The sequence below is a fragment of the Phoca vitulina genome, unplaced genomic scaffold, assembly GCF_004348235.1.
Source record: "Phoca vitulina isolate PV1807 unplaced genomic scaffold, GSC_HSeal_1.0 scaffold28, whole genome shotgun sequence".
NCBI classification, from domain to species: Eukaryota; Metazoa; Chordata; class Mammalia; order Carnivora; family Phocidae; genus Phoca; species Phoca vitulina.
The window spans coordinates 17552133-17579877 of NW_022589731.1; the positions used below are offsets into that span (position 1 = coordinate 17552133).

General features: G+C 46.7%; 1 protein-coding gene across 8 annotated transcripts in view; it reads right to left on the reverse strand.

The window, feature by feature from the left end:
- The window catches only part of FGFR2 (fibroblast growth factor receptor 2), a 100729-nt gene that overhangs the window by 51049 nt on the left and 21935 nt on the right, over positions 1-27745 (reverse strand). For 6 of the 8 annotated variants that reach the window (XM_032423513.1, XM_032423512.1, XM_032423511.1 and 3 more), the window contains exons 3-6: positions 23209-23475; positions 22242-22319; positions 12147-12316; positions 1084-1207 (exon numbers count right to left, since the gene is read on the reverse strand). In XM_032423513.1, coding sequence (XP_032279404.1) covers positions 1084-1207; positions 12147-12316; positions 22242-22319; positions 23209-23475 — 639 coding nt within the window. The remainder of the gene's footprint in view (positions 1-1083; positions 1208-12146; positions 12317-22241; positions 22320-23208; positions 23476-27745) is intronic. The other 2 variants (XM_032423515.1, XM_032423514.1) reach the window with 1 other exon arrangement.

Below are 27745 nucleotides of genomic sequence, written 5' to 3' on the forward strand. Positions count from 1 at the left end.
TGCAGGAGCCAGCAATCCACAAGAGAAGGGCAAACTGGTTAGCTGACCCTCAGCCAGGACTCAGGCCAGGTGGTGATCCTGAGAGTCCAGGTAGATGACAAGACAGAGAAAAGATGGATCACACAAAGAAAAGATCTTAGCCCACCATCCCTGCAGCAATGACACCCATCCTCGGCATCTCCAGTCCTCCAACAAGACAGAGAAACCCTATTTCCTCATCAGTTACAACACAACCCATCACAACAGGCAAGACGGGAAGAAATTTGAGTTCCACGACAACAGGCTCATGGTCTTAAGATATTTAATTAAAATAGCCTACCTATCTGAGCACTTAAGAGATTTACAAGCCCATACACAGTTCCCTTTTCACAGAAGAAATCGTTTCTAGGAACAAACGCTGAACCTACAATACCGAATGACTTTCTCCTGATGCAAGTGAAGGGCACCTTGACCCTGACCTGCCCCAGCCAGCTATCAGCTCACTCATCGTCATACCTTTTCCTTTACTCTTCAGCCGGCATAATACAATGGCCCTTCTTTAGATCATGTGCCTCTCTTTTAAAAACAAAGTTCTAGGGGCACCTGGGTGGCTCAGTCGGTTAAGCATCCGACTCTTGGTTTCAGCTCAGGTCGTGATGTCAGGGTCCTGGCATCGAGCCCTGCACCGGGCTCTACACTCAGCATGGAGTCTGCTCGAGATCCTCTCTCTCCCTCTGCCCTTCCACCTCCTGCACTCGCTCTTGCTCTCTCTCTAAAATAAATAAAACTTTAAAAGTCCTCCTAGAGCGTATCTGTACCCTTTCCCTGAACACACTAACATTCTTCAAAGTAATCTCAGCTTCCAGAATGTCAACACCTTTCCTACTATGTCCATTTTGCACAAGATGCAAGGGAACCAAGAGGATTACACAAAATATGTAAAACATGGCTCATCAGGCAACAGCACACTGTCAAATGATAGAAGAACCCTTCTCCAACGACAGCGTGTATTTAGAAAGAAGGAGAATGCACCAACTCTCCCTAAACCATGGGGAGAAACAGGACTCGTTTTCATGATGTCATGATGGCAAGAAGCACACTCACCAACAACATCGAGGTGGTATGTGTGATTGATGGAGCCGTACTCGTTCTCTACCACACAGGTGTAATTTCCTTTGTCGGACGGGACCACACTCTCCATAATAAGGCTCCAATGCTGGTTTCGCACCTGAAAAGATCAAAGTAAAGGTGCTTATTTAACAGTCTTAGCACAGAATACCAGGCACTTTGCTTTCTTGATTTAGAAAGAAGTTGAGGGAGACAAGGAACGTACAGAAGAATCACCTGAATTCTACATTTCCCTCATAGTAAGGACTCAGAATGGAGACAAATGAAAACAATCATTACCATCAAGGTGAATGTCTAGCAACGGGAATATGGACGTGTTCAGATCTGCAAGTGTGCGGGGTGGGTCTGTCACTGTCGTGGTGTGAGGGTTCCTCCAGGAGCTACCAAATGGCCGGGGGAACCTGCACATTAGCCTGCGACCCTATCGGTGCCCCAGAGGAGAGGGGCTGAAAAGCTGCTCATCCACTAGGAACCCTCAGGCCCCACGGCACCCCCGGACCATTTAGGGCCAACGCCAATGCGCACTTATTATATGGCAGGCCCTGCTCTGAGCGCTCCATCCCTCCTTAGCTAATGCGATTCTCCCGAGGAGCCCACAAGCTAGATTCTCCATTGTTCCCGGAGCCTTCCAGTTTCTTTCCCCATGGCCCTCAGATGCTGTCTGGAAGTCTCAAGAGGTTTCAACTGGGAACACATGTTTGCCCGCCCCCATCTCTGGCAGTGGCCAAATAGATGCTATATACTCCTGAGAGACATACCCAGAATTCCAAATATGGGAGCAATGAATCCTCAGGAAACCTAAGTTGTATATCCATCTGCTTACAAACTCCTTGAGACTTTTCAAAGATAAGCAGCACATGTGAAAATAAGCTATTGTGATTCCTACCCATAGTTCTGTCAACATGCAAACAGACTAGACTCTAACATTCCCACCTTGCTTTTAAAATATTTTCATCGACTCAAACTTTCAAGCAAGCATGACTTTTCCTTACTAAGACCAAAATACAGATTTTATTGGGGCGCCTGGATGGCTCAGTCAGTTAAGCGTCTGCCTTTGGCTCAGGTCATGATCCCAGGGTCCTGGGACAGAATCCCACATCGGGCTCCCTGCTCGGCGGGAGCCTGCTCCTCCCTCTCCCTCTGCCCCTCCCCCTGCTTATGCTCTCCATCTCTCTCTCTCTCTCTCTCTGTGTCAAATAAATAAAATCTTTTTTATAAAATGCAGATTTTATCTTGCAGGTTCAAGGCTTTAACCTTTTTCTCCAAATCCAAATCATGTTGTAAAGGTATTTTGGGCCAGGCACTCTAAAGACATGGAGAAAAAAATAAATAAATAAAAAGCCAGGGCCCTACCAGTCTTAACTATGATTTCAGGAATTTCAACTGACCTTCTGAATGATTCCCTGAGCACCGCAAGTGTTTTCTGCCTTAATCACATAAAAAACCGATAATACCCGCAGAGCCTCTGCAAGCACACGAGTGAGTCAAGGAACTAGAGAATAAAGAAAATCATCTCATGAATGCTCCATCATAAAAACAGGAGGGCGGAGCAGCTGTCCACTTTGAAAAGCAGCGCCAACAGAGGTAAGAGGCTATCAGAGTCTGTCCGCACCCAATGCGGGTCACATCAGATGCTGAGCTTTGTTGCAAGCCACTCTCTGAGAGCAGCTACTGATGCGGAGTTCAAAAACGAGCCCACTGCTCATCACGGACAGTCTCATGCAGGATCCCGCGGGTGAGGGCTGGACTCGTCCTCACCAAGTACAAGCACTGAAGTAAGAGTGAGTTCTGGGCAGACAGTGCCTCTGTTCTAGCTGCTGCCCTCTCACCAACTCCCCTGTATAACCCTGAAGACTCTTTCAATCTACTGTCATGGAGCTGATGAGGGGATATTCATTCTCACTGTCCCAGGCGAAGAGTCTGGCGGTAAAATGAATCTGAAGGCACCGGACCCCAGTGGAGAGAGTCTGTCTCCTCCACTGGAGAAGACCTGCCTTCTGCTCTTGGCTGGGCCATAGACTTATAGGAGAACCCAAGCAAGAGGCTAGGTATCCTCTTAGGAGGGATAGGCCTTCCATGCACGGTGTATAGAGGGAACGCTATGAAGGAGAAGAGGCGGTTGCTAAGTTTTCCAGGGCAATGAGAATGCTCTACCGAAATCCTGGCCCCCTGGGTGTTAACCCTGGAGCTGTGTGCTAAAGAGCATGGAAGACTCCAGTACTAACTCCTTGACTTAACGTGAGGCAGATGGGCCCCCACGGAGACCCTCCCTCTCCCCAAACTCTCAGGGGGTATCAGAAATGGGACTTTCCTGGACTCTGAAGGACTAATCACACGGAGGGTAACTTGGGGATGAAGCCATAGGCCCTAACGTCACCAAGCCACGTAATCCAGCATTTAGCCCTGCTGTAAATATTCAGTTCTTTGAGCCCCCGCTCAAATGTCATGCCCATAAGCCCTTAATCATGACTAGTGCCTGTCTCTGGACCCCGTCCAAACTGTCAATGTCTTTCTTGCGCCTGGATCCAGATTTGGCACACAGCACATTCCAAATGGAGCTGAACCTGAACTGCACAGGGAGGGCATCGTCTGCCTCTGCCCAAGACATTAAATCTTGGCATATGCAGCTCGGCATACCACTGCCGTTTTTAACCCCCGGGCATATGGTCAGATCCAGTCTCTCGTCGGGGCTATGGCATTCCACGTAAGATCCCTCTTCAAGAGCATGTGCTCCCTGAATATTTACTTCCTGGAGATGCACGACAAATATTAACAAGTTAACATTTATCAAATGCTTTCACAATGAGAAACACACTGACCAGACAAGGTGCTTCTGCCCTTTCCGAGACCTTGGTACTCAATCAATAGTGCCCCATGCAGGGCAGTTAATTTTTATTTTCTTACACCATTGCTCCAGTATTTGATTCCTTGACATACCACCAATCCCAAATTTTATGAGCTGTGGCATCTTCCAAATGGACACCCTTAGAAGCTGCCAAAAGTGGGAACATCTGACACTTTCATAGGGGATATCCTACCATTAATTAGTGGTTGCTTAATGACAAGCTGAGAGAGGACAAACAGTAACTCTATCAAGATGGGGAGCAAAGGCACAAAGACTTTTGTGTTTCTTTTCTAAGCACTTCAATTCTATACCCCGATTCAGGGTCAACCTAAAGACACTACCCTTCCAACAAAAATGTCAGATGTCCTCTTCACCCTGTTTTTCTAATATTCCTCATCTTTTTAGAGCTACCATTCTTCTGCCAGTTAGATCAAATGTACATCTCTACTTTCACAGAAAAGGGAATGTAACGAGACACTGTTATTCGTCAGCTGATTAACAAAAATTAGGAAGAGCCACCTCACGGAGTACTTAGTGAGGGTGGAGGGAAAGAGAGGCTCAAACTGAGAACAGGAACATGGAGAAAAATCTTTCTGTAAAATAATCTGGCAGCGCCCTATTAAAATTAGCAGCACATTTTTTTCTTTTTACCCAGTTAATTCCACTTCTAGAAATCTAGCCTACACAGAAAACAGTAGGATGACTTCAAGGCACATGAACAAGACTGTTGCTTCGAGCACCGTTCGTAACAGCAAAACTGAATCCATCAGGAAGAGAGTCATTAATAATACACAGTTCATCCTATACGAACTAACGTATAGTTAATTCATTCCAACAAAATAGCATACGGTCACTAAAAAGAATGAGGTATTCTTAAGTTCGGACCAGGTAAGATATCATGAACAGTTACTGATAAATAGGGGGGAAAAAAAGGAGGTGGGATAAAACTATGTATATTCAGGATTCCATTGCACAGAAATACACACGCACGCGCCCACAACCCTACAAGTGCCTACAGTATAGCCCTGAACCTATAAACCTATAAGCACGACTGTATAAACACAGCTAAAATCAGAATGAAAAGGTACTAAATTGTTAGCTGTACGTTTTGTACAATTAAGTGGAGTTATGCACGTTGCTGACTTTTTTCTCATTTTCGCTTTTCAAATTTAAACCGAAATCGCAGACATTTGACCCACAAAGTGAAATAAAACCGCTCCCCCCCGCCTCCCCCTTCAGTGGTAGCTGCTCTGTTGCAAAACCACCGCGGCTGTAAGTCTCTGGCAGCCTGAGCGACAGCGCTGGGGAGGACAGAAATCCTGCACCGGCAGACACACGCACAATCCTTTCTTCTCATTCCTGCCCGTGGCCAAATCTTTGTGGAATTCATCATTATTTTTCGTCTGCCAAGGAACAGAATTAGAGAGCATGAGGCTTCAAAACTATGTTCGCTAAAGACTTGTAAAAATAACATTTCCATACTGAAACAAAGCAGACTGAAGCTAATGGCCTAAACTCTTTTACTCCTAATACAAAAAAGTGGATTCCACAAACATTCCACGCCCGTGGTCACAAAGACAAAAGATGGCCCAGACAGGTTTTTTTAGAATTCCTCTGCTACCTAGGTCTTCCGAGGTGCATGTTTAAAGCCGCAGCTATCTTCAGGTGACAACTGGGAATGTAGATTTAGTCTGTTACGATACCGAAACACCTAGGGGAAAGGTGAAAGGCCGGAAACCCAGGCCGTCACCTGGATGTTTGGTTTCCACATTGCAAAAAAAAAAAAAAAAAATCTGGACATTTCCAAATAGCTAGGTGTTCGATAACAAGCAGAATAAGCAACCAGAAGCTGGATGGAAAGTTTTGCTCTATGTCAAGTCAATGAATACTGTGTCCATGTGATGGCCAATACCCCCAACGCTTCCTTCCACCCGTAGCAGGGCCCAGTTTATGGGGAAAGGCAGCAATCCCTTTGAACCCTGGCCTTCACAAAGGCAGCCCATGAACTACAACTCACCGTAAGCCAAGTGTCATTAGGATGCACAGATCCTTACTATCCCATGCCAGACCCCCTTTTCCGGCAGGTTCCTTGGGTCTCTGAGCCAGGCCTCTGGAGGTGTGCACAAACTGAGCTTCCATGTGTCAAGGGCTGTGGCCCTCACTGCTGCTTATCACCACGCAGATGTGGAGGCAAATGCCTGATTAATAACTCCTGAAGTTTGCTTTTCAGGAGGTGTCCAGAGAACAGGGCGAGGCAAGCTCTGATCCCACCTAGCACGCAACTTCAGCAACTCTTTCCCTCCAGTCCGTGAACAGTGCATGGATCTCCCAGGGCAGGGAGGAGAAAATTAGAAAATGCAAGGCTGTCCTCAGACACTGGAAGGGGCTCAGAAAGGCACTCTGGGGGCCGACTGACAGCAGGGTCACTGCCTTTCGAATTTCACTCTTTAAAAATCTTATGACCTTCCTCAAAAAGCTGAATGAAGAATCACCAGATGACCCAGCAATCGCACTGCTCAGTTTATACCCAAAGGAACCGCAAGCAAGGACTCAAACAGATACTTGAGCACGCCATGTTCAAAGCTGCTTCATTCACAAGAGCCAAAAGGTGGAAACATCCCAAGGGCCCATCAACAGATGAACGGATACACAAAATGGGGCCTATCCATATAATGGATTATTATCCAGCCCTAAAAAGCAATAACAACATATCCGAACCCAGAGAGAGGGACAAATATCCTATGATTCCACTTACACGAAGTACCTACAACAGGCAAATGGAGAGACAGAAAGATTAGAGGTTACTAGGGCCTGGGAGGTGGGGGGGCAGGAAAGAGGAATGGAGAATTATTACTTAACGGATACACAGTTTCTGTTTGGGGTGATGAAAAATAAATGACAAATTTTATATTCTGTATATTTTACCACAATTTTGAAAAATCCCACGGATCCGATGCCCAACTTTGCTCTCAACAGTATACCTTGGGCTGACTGATACTTACATGTTCTTGGGATGCCCTTACTACCTCCGTGTTTCTGATTTTTCAAGTGTTTTTTATAAAAACACGGAACCACATTTGAAGAAAGCAGTTTAGTAAGAGCATGAACTTTGGAGGAAAACCACCTGGGTCCAAATGGCAGCTCTGCCACCAAGGCGCCACGTGACAAGTCTCATCTATAAAAGGGGCGAAATAACAGTCCCCCTCTTTGGGCGGCACAGGGGACCCAGGGCAGTGACACGGGTGAGCAGTCACTGCACGCTGGCTGATGGCCACATACACCTGCTTCCTCATCACAGACAGCCCGATCTGGGATGAAAGCTGAAATGCCTTGGCTGAGAAAGAGCTCAGCAAAATATAAATGTATGAAGAAGGACATTAGTCGTGATTTTTCCAAAGAAACGTACTTTGGGATTAAGCATAACATTTAATCAAAAGTCTCTAATACGACACCTAAGTAACCTGGAAAATGTAAACCTAATGAACCTACCCAGCAAAACCACCAGTTTAGTTGTGATTATGAGAAAACAGGTTTTACCTCAACTTTTCTTGGGCCTGAAACATACCAGGAAACTGACAGTCCAGAGCAGGTGATGCTTCACCCTGCTCAGGGGTCCACAGGAGTTCTCCCCTCCAGGAGGCCTGAGGCCATGTCCTCTTGTGCCCGTCCCCCAGCCAGATGGAGGGGAGTGCTGGATCCTGTGATCTCTCTTGGTTCTTTGGCAGTTACTAAGTGGCATGAAAGGCAGTTTTTAAGAATACTCTTCCCCTCTACGCTTGAGACACTACCTAGGAATGAAGTCGGGAACTGAGGTGGTCTATTAATTACCTTGGTCTTCTTGGTTTCTGCATAAAATGGTAATTACTGTTCAGAGCCCTTTGAAATATCTAGCCTTTTGGTAACCTCGTCCTAAAAAAAAAAAAGATCTGTGCTATTGTTTAGGATGAAAAAAATGGTTGGTGGTTATGCTACTAAATCACAGTTGGAAGGGATCAGATGTTCAAGACTATCCATTCAAACTTCATTTTAAGGATAGGTGACGTAAAAGAAGAGCGTCAACAACTTGCCCACAGTCAAGACTGATGAAAGAGCCCAGGCAGGAGTACAATTAGGGAAATATAGTTATGCTTCAGGTCAACCTTTATCACCATAAATAATAACATCCACCCAGCCTTTGCCCACATACTAAGAAAAACAATAATATGACTCTTAAATCACCTAAGGAAGGCTCAGCATGAGTTCTTTGATAAATAAGACTGAACAACAGCATACCAAAGAGCTCTCTTGGTCATTTTAATTAAAAGGAGCTTTCTGTCCCATTTCATAATTCTCTTTGATTTTGTTTTGGGTTTTTTCGGGTTCCCTTCGCCCTTCACTGGCCACCATTTCAAAACAAGCTGTAACACAGTGGATGAGGGCCAAGGTGCCTGATCCATAAACAGGTAGAAACAGCTAGACCGACAGCTGAGCTAGGCAGACAGAGCGACCATGGTTTATGGAATGAGATTTATCAAGAAAAAAAAAAAATCACAGAAATAACACACATTTGTTTGCGGAAACTTTCAGGTCTTGCTTTCTGGAAAAATACATCTTGGAAAACTTGACACTTCGCTTCTTCGTTATATACGGTGGCAAAGGGATGGGAGTCAGGGGAGAGGGACATTTGGACATGGGGCTGTCCGCGTGTCAATGGGGTCTCTGCTTTGGGGGGGATTCCCTCAGGCCGAATGTTGGAGAAGCACCAGCCAGGGGGCTTGGACTCGTGGTGGGGGTGGGGCTGCCAGCCTCTGTGACCACCCAGGACTTCATGACCTGGGGGCCTGGAGTGCGTCTAACACATCATTAGCAAGGCTTATGCTGTAGGTAACTATGTTTTCCCAGGAGATGAGAGATCTCTTTCCCTTTCAAATCCCAGAAGCCCATGGGGCTCGACGGAATTCCTGAAGGAACCAGTATCCCCCAAATCAATGTCCTACACCACAAGCGCTGTGAAAACTCCTTACTCAACCCAGGTCGACCACCTTTGCGCTTGATGGACTGACACCCCCACCACAGCCCAGGGCGCTCAGACATGGCCACGGTCTCTTCTCCAGAGGAAGTCCAACAGGACCAGAAATGTGCACGCCTCACCGCCAGCCAGCACACCACCTTCCAAAGGTTCCAATGCTCTCCCCCCTCCTTGATCTTTTTTTTTTAACAGCAAAATGTACTTTATCTTTTTTCAAGATCTTGTTTTTTAAGGAATCTTTACACTCAATGTGGGCCTCGAACCCACACCCCCAATCAAGCATTACATGCTCTACCGACTGAGCCAGCCAGGCACCCTGTAGGCAAAATAGACTTCAGAATTTGTGTTCCCATGCACTCAAATCCCCACTCTCTTTCACTCCAGAAATGGCTCCAACATGAAACGACAAAAAATCCTTTGGTCTGGGCCTCCACGCGAACAGGTTAAAGGTACTCTGCGAAAGGTTCCCCCGCTTTGCTTTTAGAACCCAGGCGCTCTTCGGTTAGTGGAATGTTGCCCTCGGTGATTAAAACTGAACTGCACCTGCTAAAAATCAAGCAGTATTTCCTCATCAGGCACCCTTAGTCTTCTAGCGCATTTATAATCACTAATTCAGATTTGCAAAAAGCTCCTTACCCATAATAATGATGTTGGTCCTATTTATTTTGAGACCACGAGTTTCTGGAGGCTCATCAACTCTTTTTACTTTTTTCCAAGGCTGTCTTAAATGAGGAAACTCGTTAACCGCCAGGATTTTGACCACCACTCTTATACTTTGGTTGTATTGAAATGAAATCATTGGAACTGCATCAATTATGTTCCCGGAGAGCATTCGGTGGTTAGAACAATCCCCAGGGCCACAACTGTGGTCGTTTTAACTCCTCCTTTCCAACCAGCACCCACCTGGCTGGGAAATCTTTGTCTTATCAGCCTTTACAAAAAAAGCAAGCCACCCTTCCCATCTCACGGTGCCTGGTGTAAGTACTGACCTCAGAGCAAAGAGACAAAGCACCCTCCTGCCTTCTGCTCCCACCAACAAGCAGGCAAGCAGGAGTCATGGAAGACAGGCCAAGCATGTCTATTTCCACAGCTTCCAAGGCATCCACCTCGCAGCAGATAAACCTCACACCTGTCGCACACGCAAATTGCCCCATGTCCACGCTTACAAATTCACTCCTAGGCTTTCCCCGTTGTCCTCTGGGTTTTGGCTTCTGGATATTTTTAAATGTTAACACAAAAGTCAACCATTTTTGTAGAAGAAAACAACCCTTTTAAAGATGAGAATTGGGTAGGGTATTTCAGAAAAGGGCTCCGGGGCACTTATTTGTAGAGAGGAGGCCCAATGAACCACAGCAGTGATGAGGTCGGGGCTCACGTGCCCTCTCAAGTGTCGTCGGGGTGTCGTGGACACAGCTGTAGCAGAAAAGTCCATCTACCAAGAAACCCTCTTTGACCTGGTTCTTCAGAACCTAGGGTCCAGTCTAGAGTGTCCCCCTGCAGGTTGCCCAGATGGCTCTCGCTGATCCCAGGTCTCCTGATGTCCATGCCCTTGGGGAATTCATCTCCTCCCCTAATGATCTGCTGAATAACAGAAAACAGCCAGGGTGGTCAGAGGTCACATCCATGATCAGGTTACCAAAGGCTGTGACTCCTTTCTTCTTCACACGCTACTTCTTCTTGTCTGCTCTCCCTGAGGGGGGCCAGCTACCACACGAAGAGGCCTACGGGGCAAGGAACTGAGGGCAGCCTCCAGCCCATAGCCAGTGAGGAACTGAGGCCCTCAGCCCAACAACCTGCAAAGAAGTGAGTCTGACAACCCCAGGAATGAGACTGGGAGCAGGTCCTTCCCCACAGCTGATCCTACAAATGAGACTCCAGACATAACCGAAATCTTAGTCCTATAAGAGACCTCGCCATGGAAGGCCCAACTAAGCCACACCTGGAAAACTGTGATAAAAAATGTTGTTTAAAGCTACTGCACCTTGGGGGAATTTGTTACACAGTAATAAGTAACCAATGCACCGACTCACGGACTCATGCTATCCAAAGGGACCAAAGAATGTCATAGGGAAATTCCTTCAGCCTTCCTCACATACTACATTCCTCAAGGCCTCCCCTTCCATACTAAATAATGCAGAGACTCCACGTCTCTCTTCCTGAGACACCCTTCCTTCAAACTCAGCCCAGGTTCCCTTCCTGACCTCTGTTATCCTTCGCCTTCCCAAGAGCCAACATCCTCTCTCCCTGCACGCCCACAGGACAACATGCTCTTCTGACTTTGGCCCACTCAGATCCCGGCTCTCTGGTCTGCCTTCCCTTCTGGACGAGGAAGCCCCGTGAGCTGAGGCTGTGCGCTGTCCAGCCCTCGGAGGGTGCCTGCCCCCAAGGATGCTCATCGACATCCGCTGACTGGATGAACAAGAGCCTGAACGGGCATTTACAGGCCTCTTTAGGGAGACGGCTGTCAAGGTCCACCTCCCCCAGAGCGGGGGAGACTACACTTCACCACCTTCTGTGATGGGCTCTCCAGAGCCTTGCAGATGGAGGACAGAGATGGCCTGTCACCATGGAAGCATTCTCTCTTCATAAACACTATTTCATACCCAGCGTCTGAGCCAAGTCCATCCGTACTCACACAACCCTGCTCAAACAGGGCAAGGATACTGACGCTTCTCGGATTCTGCTTCAGTTTTAGTTTTATAGACTATAAAGCATATAGAAAACAGACTCTCAACTTTCTACCCTCCTGTTATTAAACTCTTCTCGCATAAAGAACAATGCCAATGGGGATTGTGCTTTTAAAGTATGTGCGAGTCCAGGAAAACGGTTTTAAAAGATCAACCGTGGAAATGACCGATGAGGGGAACGACGGATTTTTTTTTTTTTTTAAGATTTTATTTATTTATTTGACAGAGAGAGAGCGAACACAAGTAGGGGGAGTGGGAGAGGGAGAAGCAGGTTTCCCGCAGAGCAGGGAGCCCGATGCGGGGCTCGATCCCAGGACCCTGGGATCATGACTTGAGCCAAAGGCAGACGCTTAACCGACTGAGCCACCCAGGCACCCCAACAACAACTGATTTAAAAATATATATATTTTTTCCTTCCGGTTCCTGCTACCTTTCAACCACTTAAAAAAGAGATTCATAAAAACGTAAGAAAGAGAACATTTTGAAAACTTCATTCTACCTTATAGCCTCCAATGCGATGTTCCTGCTTAAAGTCCTTTCCATTCTTCAGCCACCGCATAGTTGGTGCTGGATTTCCCCCAGCCGGACAGCGAAACTTGACAGTATTGGCCGCAGGGACGGCATGAAGTCGCTTTTCCATCTTTTCTGTGTTGGTCCAGTATGGTGCTCCTGGGGTGGAAAACACGGTTACAATGTACAGAGAAGGAGAGCTTCATTTCCATAACAGGGAAGATAATGTTACTTTGTAAGTGAGCGAGCTGACATTCTCAAAAATCTTTGGGTAATATTTACATTAGGAAAAAAGTTTTCTGAAGTCTAGCAGATGGCCTAGCAGAAGGTCCCTGGAGATGGACTGCTTGTTAGTGTGTGTCTCTTAACAGGGAAAAAGTGTTTGAGGTACCTTCTCTCCCTTGTTCCTAGGGCCAGAATATAAATTCGTGGCAAATCATGTTTTCAAATGCTACTTTATATAGACAGTAACAACACATACAGTAACTAACAACAGCTGAGTCCTCCAAAATGTATCATTTTAGATCAATCACCACACCTAGCAAATGATCACATACACACACAAGGTGTGCTCGAAGCCAAGTCAGTTTAGCCACGGAAGCTGTAAAGAATAATCAATAATATAACTTACTATCCTAAGATGATAAATTATTCAGGGAGGCATCATTAATTTCCCAGTACTTTATATGACAAACCAGAAAGCCCTATCACTAACTATGTTTTAATTTTTTTAATGGAGAAAAGATTTTTCAGCGGTTGTGAATGCCGTAATTCTACCACCATGTCTAAACAGGTAAAACTTAACAGGAGGCTATCGATTACATGTTATGTGAAGGTGAGCCCTCTAAATGACCCGCAAAGTCATGGATACAAGTGATTCTTTAAACTCAAGAGAAGAGATAACTTTTTAAATTGCCAAACAAAGGACATTTTATCTAAGTATGAACCACAGCAACGATCCAGAATACCACCGTAAATTCTTCATGTCTGCCAACAGCAGCTAATGAGCACTATTGAGTGAGGGCTTCTTATTTGCCAAACCGAGCTCTAAAAGCTGTTACACGTTTAGCATATTAATCCTGACACCAATCTGATGAAAAAGGCATTATTATAATCCTCGTTCACAGACAAGGAAACTGAGGCACAGAGAAGCTACAAAGCTAGGAAGAAGTGCAGGCAGATTTGAGCCTAGGCAGTCTGATTCCAGAGCCCACTGTCTTTGCCCCTACTCTCCATGGCTGGTAAGAACCAGCTTCTCCAAGGGGTCGAAATCCATACCTTCAACCACTCTGATGTTAAAGACCAGAGTCCAGGACAGCCAGCCCTTGCCAAAGGCACACTGCCTTCTTGATTACTGCCCAAAATTTCCACTCAAATCTCATATAGCTATTTAACTTTTCACATGTATGTTTCTGTCTTAGCAAACTGGGAGCCAAAATTTCCCTAAAGCATCCATCAACAGGGCCTTGCACCTTCTAGAACATTCTATAACACTGAAATCCTAGAAGACTGATTCATAACTGTGTTTACCACTGATGAGGGTTAGACTGAGCAGCAGCACACACATTTCACAAACCAGAGACAAACGGGTCCAGGCAGGGGTTTTGTCTCTGATGTGGATTTACAGGTCTCCTCCTCTATTCTGTGGATGACAGAGCTCGCTCCCGGCAGGGGGGGCGGGGGGTTAACAATCCCCTTCACTTAACAGCCAGACTCTCATGGCAGAATGAGGAATTGGAAAAACTGCGTTCAAAACACCTACCCTTGTTTGCCTCACCCTTGCTCTTGAAACCTGACTATAAAAGGTGGAGCTGAGATTTCTTAACAAGGGCATGCTGAATCTTCTTTATCCTTGTTTATCTAAGTATCAGTGTAGATGTAGATGGTGTCTACACAATGCCAAGACCATGCAGGCAAGGCAAAACTGAGGTGGTCATGTGTACCAGAGAAAAGAAAGGCCAGAGCAGGGCCAGGAGGAGAGCCAAGGGAATAAGAACGGGGTTGCATGCTTTCCTCTGAATCCAGTTGTATCTGCAATGAGTAGGCAACTTGGTGGCCATTTGGCTTTGGGTGTCGAATGCCCATAAACACACCCACTCTTTTGAGGGCTCACCGGGGAGTACTTGATTGCTATTCATCACAAGACTCCCAGAGCCTGGCATATACTGGAACAATTTCAATAATCTTTCATTTTAAAAGCTTCTACTTAGAAAAATCCATCCACAGCACAGCCACTAAAAAGAAACCATTAAGAGCACAAAATAAATAATGAGCTTTGTCGCTACACAAAGACTTTTATAAATCTGACCTAAATGAAAAGCATACCTCATGCTGTCAGGTGTCTATACTCATGTCATTTGTTTAAGTAAACACAATGGCCTATTCATATGAATTAGCTAAATATTAATGTAGTAACTTTGAGAGAGCATCAATTACAGCTGAGCTGATCCTTTGGAATGTCTTTTCATTTTCGTATAAAAGAAATCAACAGATATGTGCTTACATTCCATTAGGCATGATTTGTACATTCCCTAAAATGTTAAAAAGTTAAGATTTAGTTGAAGGAACGAGGAACGTTGCCGGAGCGAAGCTGTCAGGGAGGCTGTAACCCACACAGGGATCACCCCAGACCATATGAGCCCGCACGGTCATGGCCTGTGGCAACATCACACTGACAGCCGGCACCTTTGTCTTGGCACCTAAGGAATGATTCAAGGACAAGGGTGAAAAGAATTTTGCTGGAATTTCTGGCAGGAAGCCACTTCCCTGGGGTAAAATTTCAATCGTCAAAACTGCACCTATAAAATCTGCTCGTGCAAAATAGATGCATGGCCATGAAGCAGGGTATGAGCACCCAGCTTGTCATCTAAAATCGCAGGGATGCCAGGTGGGCGGGGCACTGTAAAATCTAATCAACAGAGTAGAAACCGATCGCCTACACGGCTACCCCTCGAAACCTACATCTGCAACACTCTCTTTTCCTGAATACCTGTAGATAGTGACTCGACAGAAAAGCCACTGAGCCAAGTTTTCCAGGTTCTCTGTGTGGCAGTGGTGGGCCACCCCAACGCTCTGCCCAGTCCCACTCACATCACACAAGACAACACACTTCTGTGACCAGACTTTCCTTGAAGATTTTGGCTCATGAATTTTTTTAACGTGCATGATGCTAGAGGGGAGGAATTTTTATTTTATAATGGCTCCTCCTGAAATAACCTAGTTTTATGTGGAGCCTGAAAGGTCTAGAAAAATAATGAGACTGTAGGACTAGCCCTAGCTGCACTTTCTTCATCGGTGGCCTCATGTCCTCCGCGAACTTTATTTCCTGCCAAATTTGAGTCTGGACACACGGAAATGCCAGCACTACCACCCCCCCAACACACACCCCAAGAACAACAACGCAGCTGGTGAGAGACCAGGACCAGGCTCCTCTTTTCATACCGTGGGTTAACTTCCACTTGCAGAAGGAACTCACCTAACAAATTAATGATTTACAAAAGCAAGATGGCCCTTGCACATAGTAGGTGTTCAGTACAAACCTTTCCTCAACAACTTTATAAAAGATGAAACCTGCAGGCCAAGGCTACATCACATTTCAAAGAAGTCTCTGAGCATCTACTTAATGGATCCTCCCTGGCATAATCTTAGGGATGTAGGAGGAGTGAGTTTAAAGTCAATCCATAGAAAAGGAATGGTGATAGAAATCTCGGATGGCGTGAAGAAATGAATTCTACTAAATCAGAGGTAAGCAAGCTGACCTATAGGATAGGTGGGTCCCTTCTGCTCTGACATTCTCAGATCTTCTGATGTAACGTGTAGCAAAAGAATGATGCTCTCTTAGTCATTAAATACTAACACTGAGCTTAAAGGAACAGTAAAACCCAGGCAAAAAATAAATAAGTAAAATCCCGTCAAGGAATACTATACCTACTCAATATCATTTTCTACACTGAAACAGTTATTGTATATTAGTGAAAAGGCTAATAAAATTTTACTTTAATATAGCAGTATTCTCTTAAGATGTGCTGGTTAAACAGAGATGTATAACCCCACAAAAACTTCCCTCAACGTTCCTTCAACCTACCACCTCCATCCCACAGTGAATATTCATCACATTCCTTTACTAGGCCTCCTCTTTGTCATTTACGTATTTCCATCACCAGGGTGTCTCCATACTGAGATGTATCCCTTTCAATGTCTGCTGACGAGTAAGAGTAGAGCATCTGAAGGGTACAGCTTGAGGCGCCTTCAGCCCATGGAGTAGGCACTCAAGTGTTTATTGGATGGATGGATGGATGGATGGATGGATGGATGGATAGATGGACGGATGGACAGACAGAGAGATGGACAAATGTACCAGATGGACAACTGCTAAAAGCTTGAGCTATAAAATGAGGGAGTTGAACTGAATGTTCTGGTATGGTAAGGTCCCTCCACGTCCTAACATTCTGTCCAGGTATTCTAGGCAGATATTGATTTTGTCAACACATGGTAGGATTAGAGGGTTTCTCTTGACCATGCAATCAAAAACATGGGCTGCCCCTACAGAAGCCCTTACATGCCCCAGTATGTATCTCAACATGGACATCTAAGGTCTATGGTCTCCTCTCTTTCTGAAATCAAAAAGAGAATACAGCCCAGCGGTTTAAAGGAAAAACATGGAATCATATTACCACTGTACCAATAAGCCTCAGTCACCATCTGGTCCAATGGCTGATGTGATCAATGTCACCCAGAAAGGTCAAGTGATCTGATCAAGGTTGCATGGCCAAGGCCAGGCTGAGGGAAGACCCAGGCCTCCAGCTCCCTGGGCAATGCTCTTTCAACCACTCCAGGCTGCCCTTTGAACTCTCCCATGGTAATTAAGTCAAAAGTTCAAGATTTATGTGAGCTGTGGACCCTGATGACTGCCAACTGTATTTTTATTGATGCAAAAATAAAAAAACACAGCCTGTTTCAGCTCCTAGATTAAGTCTCACAAACTCCCTAAAGCCCCACTAAGGCCTCTGTCTTAAGTCTATAATTAGGGTCTTTAAAAATATCACTAATCAGGACATTTGAATGCTTTGACCCTGACTAGGGTGGGGGTGGGAGGATGTCTCTGAGCTCCACCCCCATCCTTCCAGTAGACTGAGGTTCATCTGCAGTTTTGCATAAATTAAGAGAAAACAAATCTAACAAAATACAGCGATGTGAGTGCGTGCATGATTATGGGGGCGGCGGGCTTTATATGAGAATCTCATTAAAAACAACAACTTGCTGACCAGTGAGGCATTTGATAAGAAACACATTAAAACAAACCAGGCAAGTGACTCTCATTTGAAATGCCTGAGTCCACTGGGAGACCAGCTGCCCCGTGGGAGGTTCCTAGGATCTGCCTTCAAAAGAAAACCCTCCACTTATTCGTTATGCTGGTTGACCACAGGGGAGGCCAAGAAAGAGATCATTCAATCCAACCTTCCGGACAGAACACCATCCCTGGGCTTTTGTGATAAAACACCCAAACCAATTTAGGATGAGGTTTTCATTACGAAGGAATGTCAAAAAAATTCAGGAAGCCTGGGTGCTTTGGGTTTATTATTATTATTATTATTACTATTATTTTTAATTCCTGGAAACTGCCACACAACATTTACCAACTTAGATATAATCTCTACTAAGTAAAAATCCCAATTAGACCAAAGGTGACGGTAAACTGTTATTATCAGCGGGTTAATCAACAAAAGGAGTATGGAATCTCAGGCCAAGTTCCTTCATTTTCCCTAGCCAGTTCCAAAAAATTGCCTTTCTCGCTGACACAGAGTATGGGTACGTGCAGGTCTCAACAGGAATGAAATCAAAATAGAAAACTGCCTTGTCTCTCTCTTCACTCAAGAGAAAGAACCACTCCAGGAGCAAAAATCTTGACAAAGATGCCTTGCTATGATTATCCCTCTAGTTCAGCAGTTAACCTGAACTTTGTCAATTATGATCTTCCCGAGAACTAAGTCTCCAGCTTTTCAGAAATATTAATCACTTCAACACAAGCTTGAGGTAATAAAAATCACTCGAGGAAAAAAAAAATGGACATGCATGTCTACTTATTAGTTGCCAGATAACCCATTAAGACACATGTACCTAGGGGAGGCAAGGACTAATTAAGTTACGCTTTCCCTGCTGAAGTAGAAATTCTGAACCTTTCAAAACCCTCAACCTGGATGCATTTCAAAAATCAGCATTTGAAATCGCAACTTTCTGTCCCAGAAAGTCTGTTTCACTAAAGGGCATATGTAAGCAGCATTATTTCCTGGCAGCCAGGCTTGTAATGACATCACAGGATTGTTCCGCTCAGGGAAACGTCTAGCGCTGGTAAGGTGTGAGGTCATCAGCTAGTCAGCTGCTAAAATATGACCCGAGAATGCCCTTCACATCTGTGAGGGAAGGACCGGACTTAAAAGGCAAGAGAAAAGTCAGGTCAATCAAACCAGCCCATTGCACAGATTTTCAAAGCATGTGCAACAGGATGTGAATGAATGCTGTATTTTAAAGAGGGTCTTATGGTCAATAAGTTTGGAAAACCCTGGGAAAGGCCAAAATTAAACAGATGTTTTACCATTGAACACTGCAGAGTTGTAGTATGCTGACTGACGGACACTTTAAGTCTGAGAAAAGGGTCCTAGGAGGAGGTATTTTTCAAATTCATTTCAAAATACAACTCCTTGGCACAGAATTATTCTGGACTGGGGTTCCAAAGGGATATACTTTGGGAAACACCAGCTTATTCTCTTAAGGCACAGACCAGACCTGAGCATTACCGCTTGTCATGAGACCCATAAAAGATGTACAGGAGGACTGTAATTTCACAGAATACTCCCTCAACATCCAGGCTAGTCCTTGCCTTCCAAAGTGGTCTACCCGGAAAGGCGGGTCTGAGACACGATGCGACACGGCCCGTGATGACAGAGAACAGAACATGGGAACTTTCAAAATCGAGCCACTCAATCTGCTTGCGTGAGTGAGGAAATCTCTACAGGGGAGCCCACTTTTGAGCTGAGCCGGGTCTTGTACGATGGTGTGAGAGTTAAAGTCAACCCTGAATATCGTGAAACATCCCTGTAAAAAAATCAGATCAGACGTACTTCCACGGCCAAACTTCAACAATCTTGCCTTAATTTTGGACTTATTTTTGCCCTTGTATTTGCCTGCCATGCTTTTTGTACTCCGTACAAAATTTAAGAACTCCACCAGGCAGATAAGCGTGCCTTCTTACAGCTAACCACCAAATCAGATAAACAAAAATCTAGCATACCAGGAGAGAGAATGACCTGCAATATATTTTTCAAGCCATCGGCTACAGAACTAACATCTACCAACCCAAAAAGAAAAAAAAAACTTCAGACAAGCCCAGAAATGTGACTGTCAGCAGAAGATCACTGGAGCATCATTTGTTAACTTCACTGAAGAGGAACTTTCAAACACCCCCCAGTGGCATTTCCAGACAATCAGAAGGCACCAGAGGAATGAAGCTGGACACACGGGTGTTTTCCAGGTGGCTGAAAATGCATGGAATTCGGTGCTTCTACAATTTTCCCTAGTAATCAGGTCAGGCATTTGACACTAGAGCTGGCAAAAAATTGTTTTAATGGCAACATCCCCTTCCCCGCCTTGCCAATTACCCTGGCCGTGGCATTCCTCTGTCCACACAGGCCACAGCTGCTTAATCTCCGCTGCCCCAGGCTGCACCTGTGAATCAGACCAGCCTAATCACACCAACAGATGGCAGAGGCCAAGTAGCCAGCTTAGAACTGCTATCACTTTAAATCGCATCTAATGTTTCACAGGCACCAAACAGAGGCAGTTCCCGACAGCAGTATCTCCCTGGTACAGCTAACACCAGCCCTTAATCACTGCAGAGCACCCATCGTGGGGCAGACCTGGTGTCATTCGAGAGCTAATTACAAAGAACCTTGGTCCCAGGGTGAAGGTATGGCATTCATTAAATGCGCTCCACTCCCTGGCCCGTCTGCAAAGGCACTGGGAAGATGGGACTAGTGTTCAGGAGGAAAACCTGGAGGTCCGTGGCAGGTAATCCTTCCCAATCGTCAGAAAGAGGTTCAGTTCACTCGGTCTACTTGTTACATAACCTATACCTTGCTGTTACATTGTACTGCTTCCCAAGTATTCCTGGCAACATGCTATGAGACTTGGTTCAGCAGGACGATGCAGCTTGCAGACATGTCAACACAACCCAGCTGCCGCCGGAGTCTGAGATCCCACGTGGGGGCACCACTTGAGGGCTGTAAACAACACTGCACCCCCTTTGTCACCCTGGGGACTGGGAGAGGGGCGCTGTGATTCAACATGCAACAGGCCTACAAGTGAATGGCAGTTTTGCCTTTTGCTCACTGAATCATGAATTTCCGATCAATAACACAGGAATAATACCTTTCTCTACCTTATGGGGCTTGGGAGAGGGGGGCATTGCCTGAGCCAGCAACCAGCACGGAGCTTGCCCAAAGCAGGCCCTCCAAAGCACGGTCTTTTATTGCCTCCTCTGCTAGAGCCAAAGAACTAATAATAGGGAATGAGTGATGTCTTCTGATGTACCAGGGTTTTGTTATTAAATAGTAATAACAACTTTGTTAGAAGGTTGGTACGAATCACAGAAGACAGTTTCACTCACCCACTGTTTTATAAATAAGAGCTCTTAACAGTAAACCCCTGCTCAAGGCACATCGACATGTGTGAATCCCTAAGTCAGAGCTTCTCACTCTTCACTGTACAGGAGAATCACTCCCGGGGTTTCTAATTCAGCGCCTCTGAGGTGGGGCCTTGGCATTTTCATTTCCAGTAAGTTCTTAGAGCTGATGCTGATGCTAGTGATCCAGGCCCTAAGTTTTCTCTTGCCAAAACAGTGAAAACTATAGACCAAAACATTTCCCTTCTTGCCTAAGCTGCTAGGAGACTCAGGGACAAATGCATTTCCCCACTTAACACATTGTCCCAGGTCCCTAACAGCACTGATTTTCTCGTCTTCCCTTAAAGAGCCCTGGGCCTCTTTTAATAACTAATTGTCTTATTATTTAGGCCTTGTTTAAATTTATTAAACTGACGAAAATCCTTTTGAAAACATGTAGAATATAACACCTGAACAAAGAATGCCAGTGACCAGTCTAAAATCAGTTTGGGAACACACAAGCCATGTTATCGGAAAGACGGAAGGCTCTATTTTATGTTCTTTCTTGAACAAACAAACACACTCTTCTGAGCGCTGTGCAAATACAAACTCATCTAATCCTCGTTAACAACTCCAATGGACACTGTAACTATTCCCATTTTATAGCTGAAGAAACTGAGGCGCAGAAGTTAAATTACTTGCCCAAGTGACGGAGGCAGAGAGGCCACGTGCTTCTACACCAAGGCTGCCCATGTGTCACTGCTCAGCGCTAACTGCCTTTACAAAGCGAGTGGCACCTGCTGGTCCCCTTCCCTATCGCTGCCTGCAAAGTAAGGCACACCGCGGTGTTTAAAACGGCCCTGGTTTCTCAACCTCAGCACTTCTGACATCTTGGACCAGATCCTTCTCTGTTATGGGCTGTCCCGTACATTGCAGGATGTTTATTAGCAGCACCCCGCTTCCTCCCACTGGATGCTACTGGCATCCCTCCTCTCCCTGTTGAGACAAGCAAACATTGCCCAATGTCCCCCAGGGGAGCGAGAAGGAGGAGAATCCCCCCCCAGCGGAGAACCCCCGAGTTAAGCCCCCCACTGTCAAAGCAAACCAGAAGATGGTACGCGGTTCGACTCGGGTGACGTCTCCGAACCGTGAGAAACCAAAGAGAAAAAGAAAATCAAGGAAAGGAAAATCGTGACCGCTTCCCACAGAGAGTGGCTTCCGACACAGTAAGAAAGGAAGACAGGAGAAAAGGGTGTACGGCAGCACTGGTTTATTCTCAGATTAGAAAGTCAGGAGGTAGACACAGCGGAGAAAGGCAAGGGTTGTAGGGCACGCTATCCCGAAGAGCGGACGAGATGACAGGTGAGAGTCCGGACTTCCCACCAGGCTCTGCTCGCTCGGGAACCTTCCGAGGTGGCCACTACTTACTCTTGTTGTTACTGCTCTCACTGACAAAATCCTCGGAACCATCTGTGTCGTCCTCGTCATCTCCGGATGAGATAGCATCTGTATTCAAGAGAATATAGCCATGGTTGTGTTTGTGCAAAGCAAAAGGCTGCAATCACGTACAACTCAGCCCTTCCGGAGAGGGCCTTCCACAACCCGGGAGGAGCCCATGCAAAAAGTCCGAGACCGTGTTTAGCAAAGATGGTTTTAATGGCTTAAATTTTCTCTCCATGATGACAGTTGGTCTGTATTATGATTCGCAAAGCTTTCCGCTTTCACGTTATTTAAACATGCTGTCAAGTAGGATATATCAAAACTGGGTTTTAAGCTTCAAACAGCATTCAAGTCCCCAACAGATTTACTGATTGTGTTGTGATCCATCCAAAGATTCTTTCCAACACCACCTTTCAGTTCTCAGGATCCCCTTCAAGAAGGGAATTCGTCCCTAGCCAAACTTAACCCCTGTGTGGCCTTCCATCCGTTTACTAACTTCTGAAAGCGAACCTTTAAACTTGGCCACAAAGGGGGTCCGTGCAGTTCCCCCTAACTGCATGGAAGAAAAATAAAGGAGAGAAACTCACATTTTAATAAAAGGAATCCAAAATGTTCCACATCAAATTTCAATACTGGATTCTAAATGCCAAGGATGCCAGCAGTATGGGTGGCGGAGGGAAGGGGGCTGAAGATGTGTTTTTACTTCTATAAAAGCGGACTGTCTTAAGAGGAAAATGTTACTTTGCACATGAGAATCCTGTCATTTTTAACGACCAGCCTCTCTGGTTGAGCTGGTCCCGTGGAAGAACTTCAAAAACAAATCAATAACAAACTATGAAGCTCTGTGCGTGGCATCCAATTAGCAGCTCCCATTATGATTTCCCTTGTCCAATACAATTTGACCCAGAAAACGGCTACAGAGGGGAGAGCACGGAGGGCTCGCAGGCCAACTCACCTGTGACATTCACCATGAAGTAGACAGCCTCGCTGTCTACCGGCCTAGCCGCCGTGCAAGCATAGAGGCCGGAGTCTCTAGGCGTGGCACCTTTTATCTGCAAGTATTCCCCAATAAGCACTGTCCTATTGTTGGGCCCCAAGTGTACCCCATCCTTAGTCCAAATGATCGTGGCGGCATCTCTCAACGGACAGCACAACTCTAGCGACTCCCCGGGTGCAGCCACGTAAACTTCAGGTTGGGAGATTTGGTATTTGGTTGGCGGCTCTGCAGAAAGGTAGGAGAGAGAAGATGGAGACAGATGGGAAGGAGGAAAAGGAGAGAACGTCCAACAAAGGTCAGTGGCGGCCCGTTCATTCCTGGGAGAGGCCGTTGTTGGTTTGCAAATGGCCCCAGCGGGCGTTCGCCTCTGCCCGCGCCCGGGAATCCAGGAAGCAGCCTCGTGCACAGAGCAGACTGAGTGTCCGAAACGTGGACCAGAGGAAGCGCCCAGTGGAAGCTGCCCTGCTGAGTCTGCACGAGCTGGGGGGCTGTAAACACACCGCCGAAACCCAGCATGGAACGATATCGTACAAGAAAACTTTTCAGTCGATTGCCAATCCAAAGTCTGCTTGCCAACTATCACACCCCGGCAATTCTATTCTTGTGGCATTTTTTTTTATTTGTAGGGACGTGTGTTTTATCATTTTTTTCATCCGATGCGACTGCATGGCTGTGTGTCTACACCTACACACACACACACACACACACACACACACACACACACACACCCCTATTTATTTTTGTTAGACTTTGTTGTCACAAAGCCGAGCTTCTTAAAATGAAATGCCTCAAACTCAAGGGAAACTAATGAGTCCTTCTACAAAGCTGTAAGGCTCAGATCACTTTGCCGGCCTGGAGACCTAATTCTGTGCTGGGCAAGCTGGAACACCCTGTTTTTCTTCATACCAAAAAGAATGAAATGCCCCCAGACAGCCGAGAGGTGGTCTCCATATTGCACTGAAATGGATCTGGAAATGAAGCCGCTGAGCACTGTGTACCTTACCCTCCGACAGTCACAGCCGGGTCCCTCCCTGCCCGCCAGCCCCCACCAGTCCTGGGTTCCAGCCCCCTCAGACCTGTAACTCTATGTCCTTTTAGACGTATGCCTTCTTCCCTCACCTCCCCATTTACCCAATTCATCCTTCAAGGCCCAACTCATCCTGCTAGATGTGGGCTTGCCATCCATCCCCCAGGCCTGGGGTGATATGGATCTCCCCTCCTTGATATGGATCTCCCCTCTTCGCCCGCTTCTGGGGAAGCACCACGGATCCCATGGCCATGTCCTGTCTCCCAGGGAGACAGTAAGATCTAGACGGAGGGCTCAGGTCCCCTTGGGCGTCCCGCCCCGCCCCCAAGCATACACATGGAAGGGTCCCGTGCCAAACAGGATTGCAGTCCCCGGACATGCAGGACAAGAGGGGACCCGTGCAACGTGTGCAAGCAGAGGTGAGAGGGAGCCACAGGTCTGTAAGGAGAGCAGCCAGAGCTGCTGGCTGGGACCCACAAGGACCCATGAATGGGCTTTCATCCCTCACAATGGGAACTGTGAATGGTACCCAGAGTCCCAGACCCAAGAAACATCAAGCTTCCCAGCTCTGGGATGGCTCCAAATCTGGGCAGCATCACAAGGCAATTGTTTTGCCCTTTTGAGTGTAGTCTGGACAAATCTCCCATGTAACAATGGAATAAAGTCACTTTGTGCCTTAGTCCCACTGTTGAAGGAACAGGGAGGACCGTGTGCCTCTGGTTCTAGAAATCCTCCACAGCACCATCATCAACGGCCAACATGGGAGGGCCAGGACTCCACAAAGGAGCATCTCCAAAGGCACCCATGCCAAGATGGGCCCAGATGCTGAAGAGGACGTGGACATAAAGGGATAACCACAACAACAAATAAGAAAAAAGTCAAATTTAACATGACAAACATACCCAGGAACAAGGGCAGAAAACCCCAACTCACAGACAGGTTACATTTCCCAAATAAGTTTGTTTTTCTCATTCAACACCTACTGAACACCTACTACGGGCCTCGCTTTACTCTGGATGCTCAGGAAGCCACAGGTCACCATGAAATCCTTGCAACACTGGTGGGACTTTAATTACAGCGAAGGTGACCGACAATAAATAAAAAATCAGCCAAAAATACAAAGTACGGGAGGTGGTCCTAAGTGTCAGGAAGCCAAACACAGCAAGATGGCAGCACCAGCAGAGGCCATGGGGGAGGACTCGTTCTAGAGGGGAGCTGGGAAACTACGGCCCCCAGGCCAAACCCAGCCTTCGCCCGTTTTTGTAAACAGAGTTTTGCTGGCTCGCAGCCACACTCGCTCCTTAAGTATGGTCTGGGGCCACTGAGCTGACCAGTTGTAACAGATGCCCTATGTCCTACAAAGCCTTGCCCTTTACAAAACGTTTGCCAACCCCCACTGAACGGGCTGTTGAGGGAAGGCTTCTCTAGGGGGTGAAGGGCACAGTGATGTTTGAAAGATGGTGCTGGGAACTTAGCTGGAAGGTCCTCGGGCCACTTCCTGAGGTTGTTCAGGTCCTAATGCAACTGAATTGCGGGACTAATAGAAAGATCCTGAACTCTGAAGCCTGGGCACAAAAGGGAAAGGAGGAAAGATGTGGGCAAGAGGGGGAGGAAGAAGAGGAGAAAAAGGAATTCAGTTTGGCCCCAAATCTCAGACCCTGCCCCACTTCCAGAGGCCTGGAGTCACCTCAGTACTCATGGTGCCCCAAAGGACACCTGGCCCAACCCCTTTCACAGCTGGTTAAAGCAAGGATCAGATGCCATTTGGGTCCCCTACAACTGACAAATAATTACTGAAACAGCACCCATAATGTTAGAATGAGTTTACACTGGATTGGCCCAGATCATAAAATAATCAATGTTTATGAGGCCCACATGGCATCATCATCATGTCACTAAGAATATTACAAAATTGGCTTTCCTCTGAGTCAGAGTTGGTCATCAAGAAATGACCGAGGAGGAGTAGCTGGACCCAAACCACAATACTCCCCTCTCTCTTTAGGAGAGACTGGGACCCATGCAGCCAGCCTGCTTCTACCCTGGCCCTCAGATCAGGAGAACCACGTCCCTACTTCATGCACGCAGTGGGACACACTCACACTGCTTTAAAAAATAATAATAATAAGCAAGATACTTGCACTTATGATGCAGAAAAATCTGTCCCCTGACCAAGGCAGAGCTATGATTTCCCTGTTTTTAAAGGAATGCATGTTCACTGAGAAACCTTTGCCTCACCTGAAATAGGTCTCGCTGAAACCAGAGGTGCCCGGACCCATTTCACCAAAGACACCACCACCTGCCAGTTGTAGGAGGAGGAACAGGGCACAGTGAGGCCTCAAGGTCAGGGACCATGTCCTGTTTGGGGCTGGACACACAGGAACTGCTTGGTAAATGGGTGCCATCCTGCATGAGAAGAGGATGGAGCCCTGAGGCCCAATTCCACTCCGTTCCTGCTTGATCTCTCCACCCCCAGCCCCTCATCCACTGAAGACCAAGAAGGCCCAAATAACACGGTGTCCCTTGTGAGGACCCAATGAGCCAACCAACAGGAAGCCCATCATCCCACCTCTAGCTTGTTGGGCCCACGACAGGCACCACCGCTGTCGTTCTTCAAGGCTGAAAACGCTCACGGGGACTTGAGCACCACTCTTTCCAGAGGACACTCAGAGAAAACCTGGATTGGTGGATCTCCACAGAACGCAGGACAGCTTTAATGACGGGCTCCCAACTCGGTGTAAGATGACTTATACTAAAAGCGGGTTTTTATTTCTAGTAAAACCAGGTCAAAACTGTCACCCAATTTTCCAGTTAGATGATAAGCTTCAAGGACAGTAAAATAACTCCCCCAAATACATCAATAAGGATGTTCATCCATAAGACGAAGCCACCTGACTCCAAGCCTGAACCCGTAACTACAGCATGGGCGATTCAGAAAGCATGAGCTCCTCCCTCACCTGAGAGACCCATTCACAGAAAGCTCACGGGGGCTGTGTGAAGCCCAGGAAGACCAGGGTGCACGCCAGGAGGAGCACCCTCAGGGAGGGCAGCTCAGGGAGAAGGGCAAACAGGCGAATAAAAAGAAGGGGAGGGCGGAAGAGAAGAAGGACAGTGGTGGGGGGAGGGGGAATGAGTGGGGGTAAGTGGGGGGAGAGGGAACGAGTGGGAGGTGAGTGGGAGGAGGGAAGGGACGCCACATCGGTCCACTGCCACACCACCCGGGAGCACCCCAACCCAGCTTGTGGGTTCCGGCATCAGACACCTCGGGACAAGGTGCAAGGACATGGGCGCTTTGCCTGGAACCCCAACAGCTGGCTCCGTGGAGGCCACTCCAGGCTTGGGTTTCTCTTCTGCACCCGACTCCCTGCAAACACGCTCCCCGAGTGCTCTGCCCATACCTGCACAGGTATGTCCCTCACACACACCTGCACAGGTATGTCCCTCACACACACCTGCACAGGTATGTCCCTC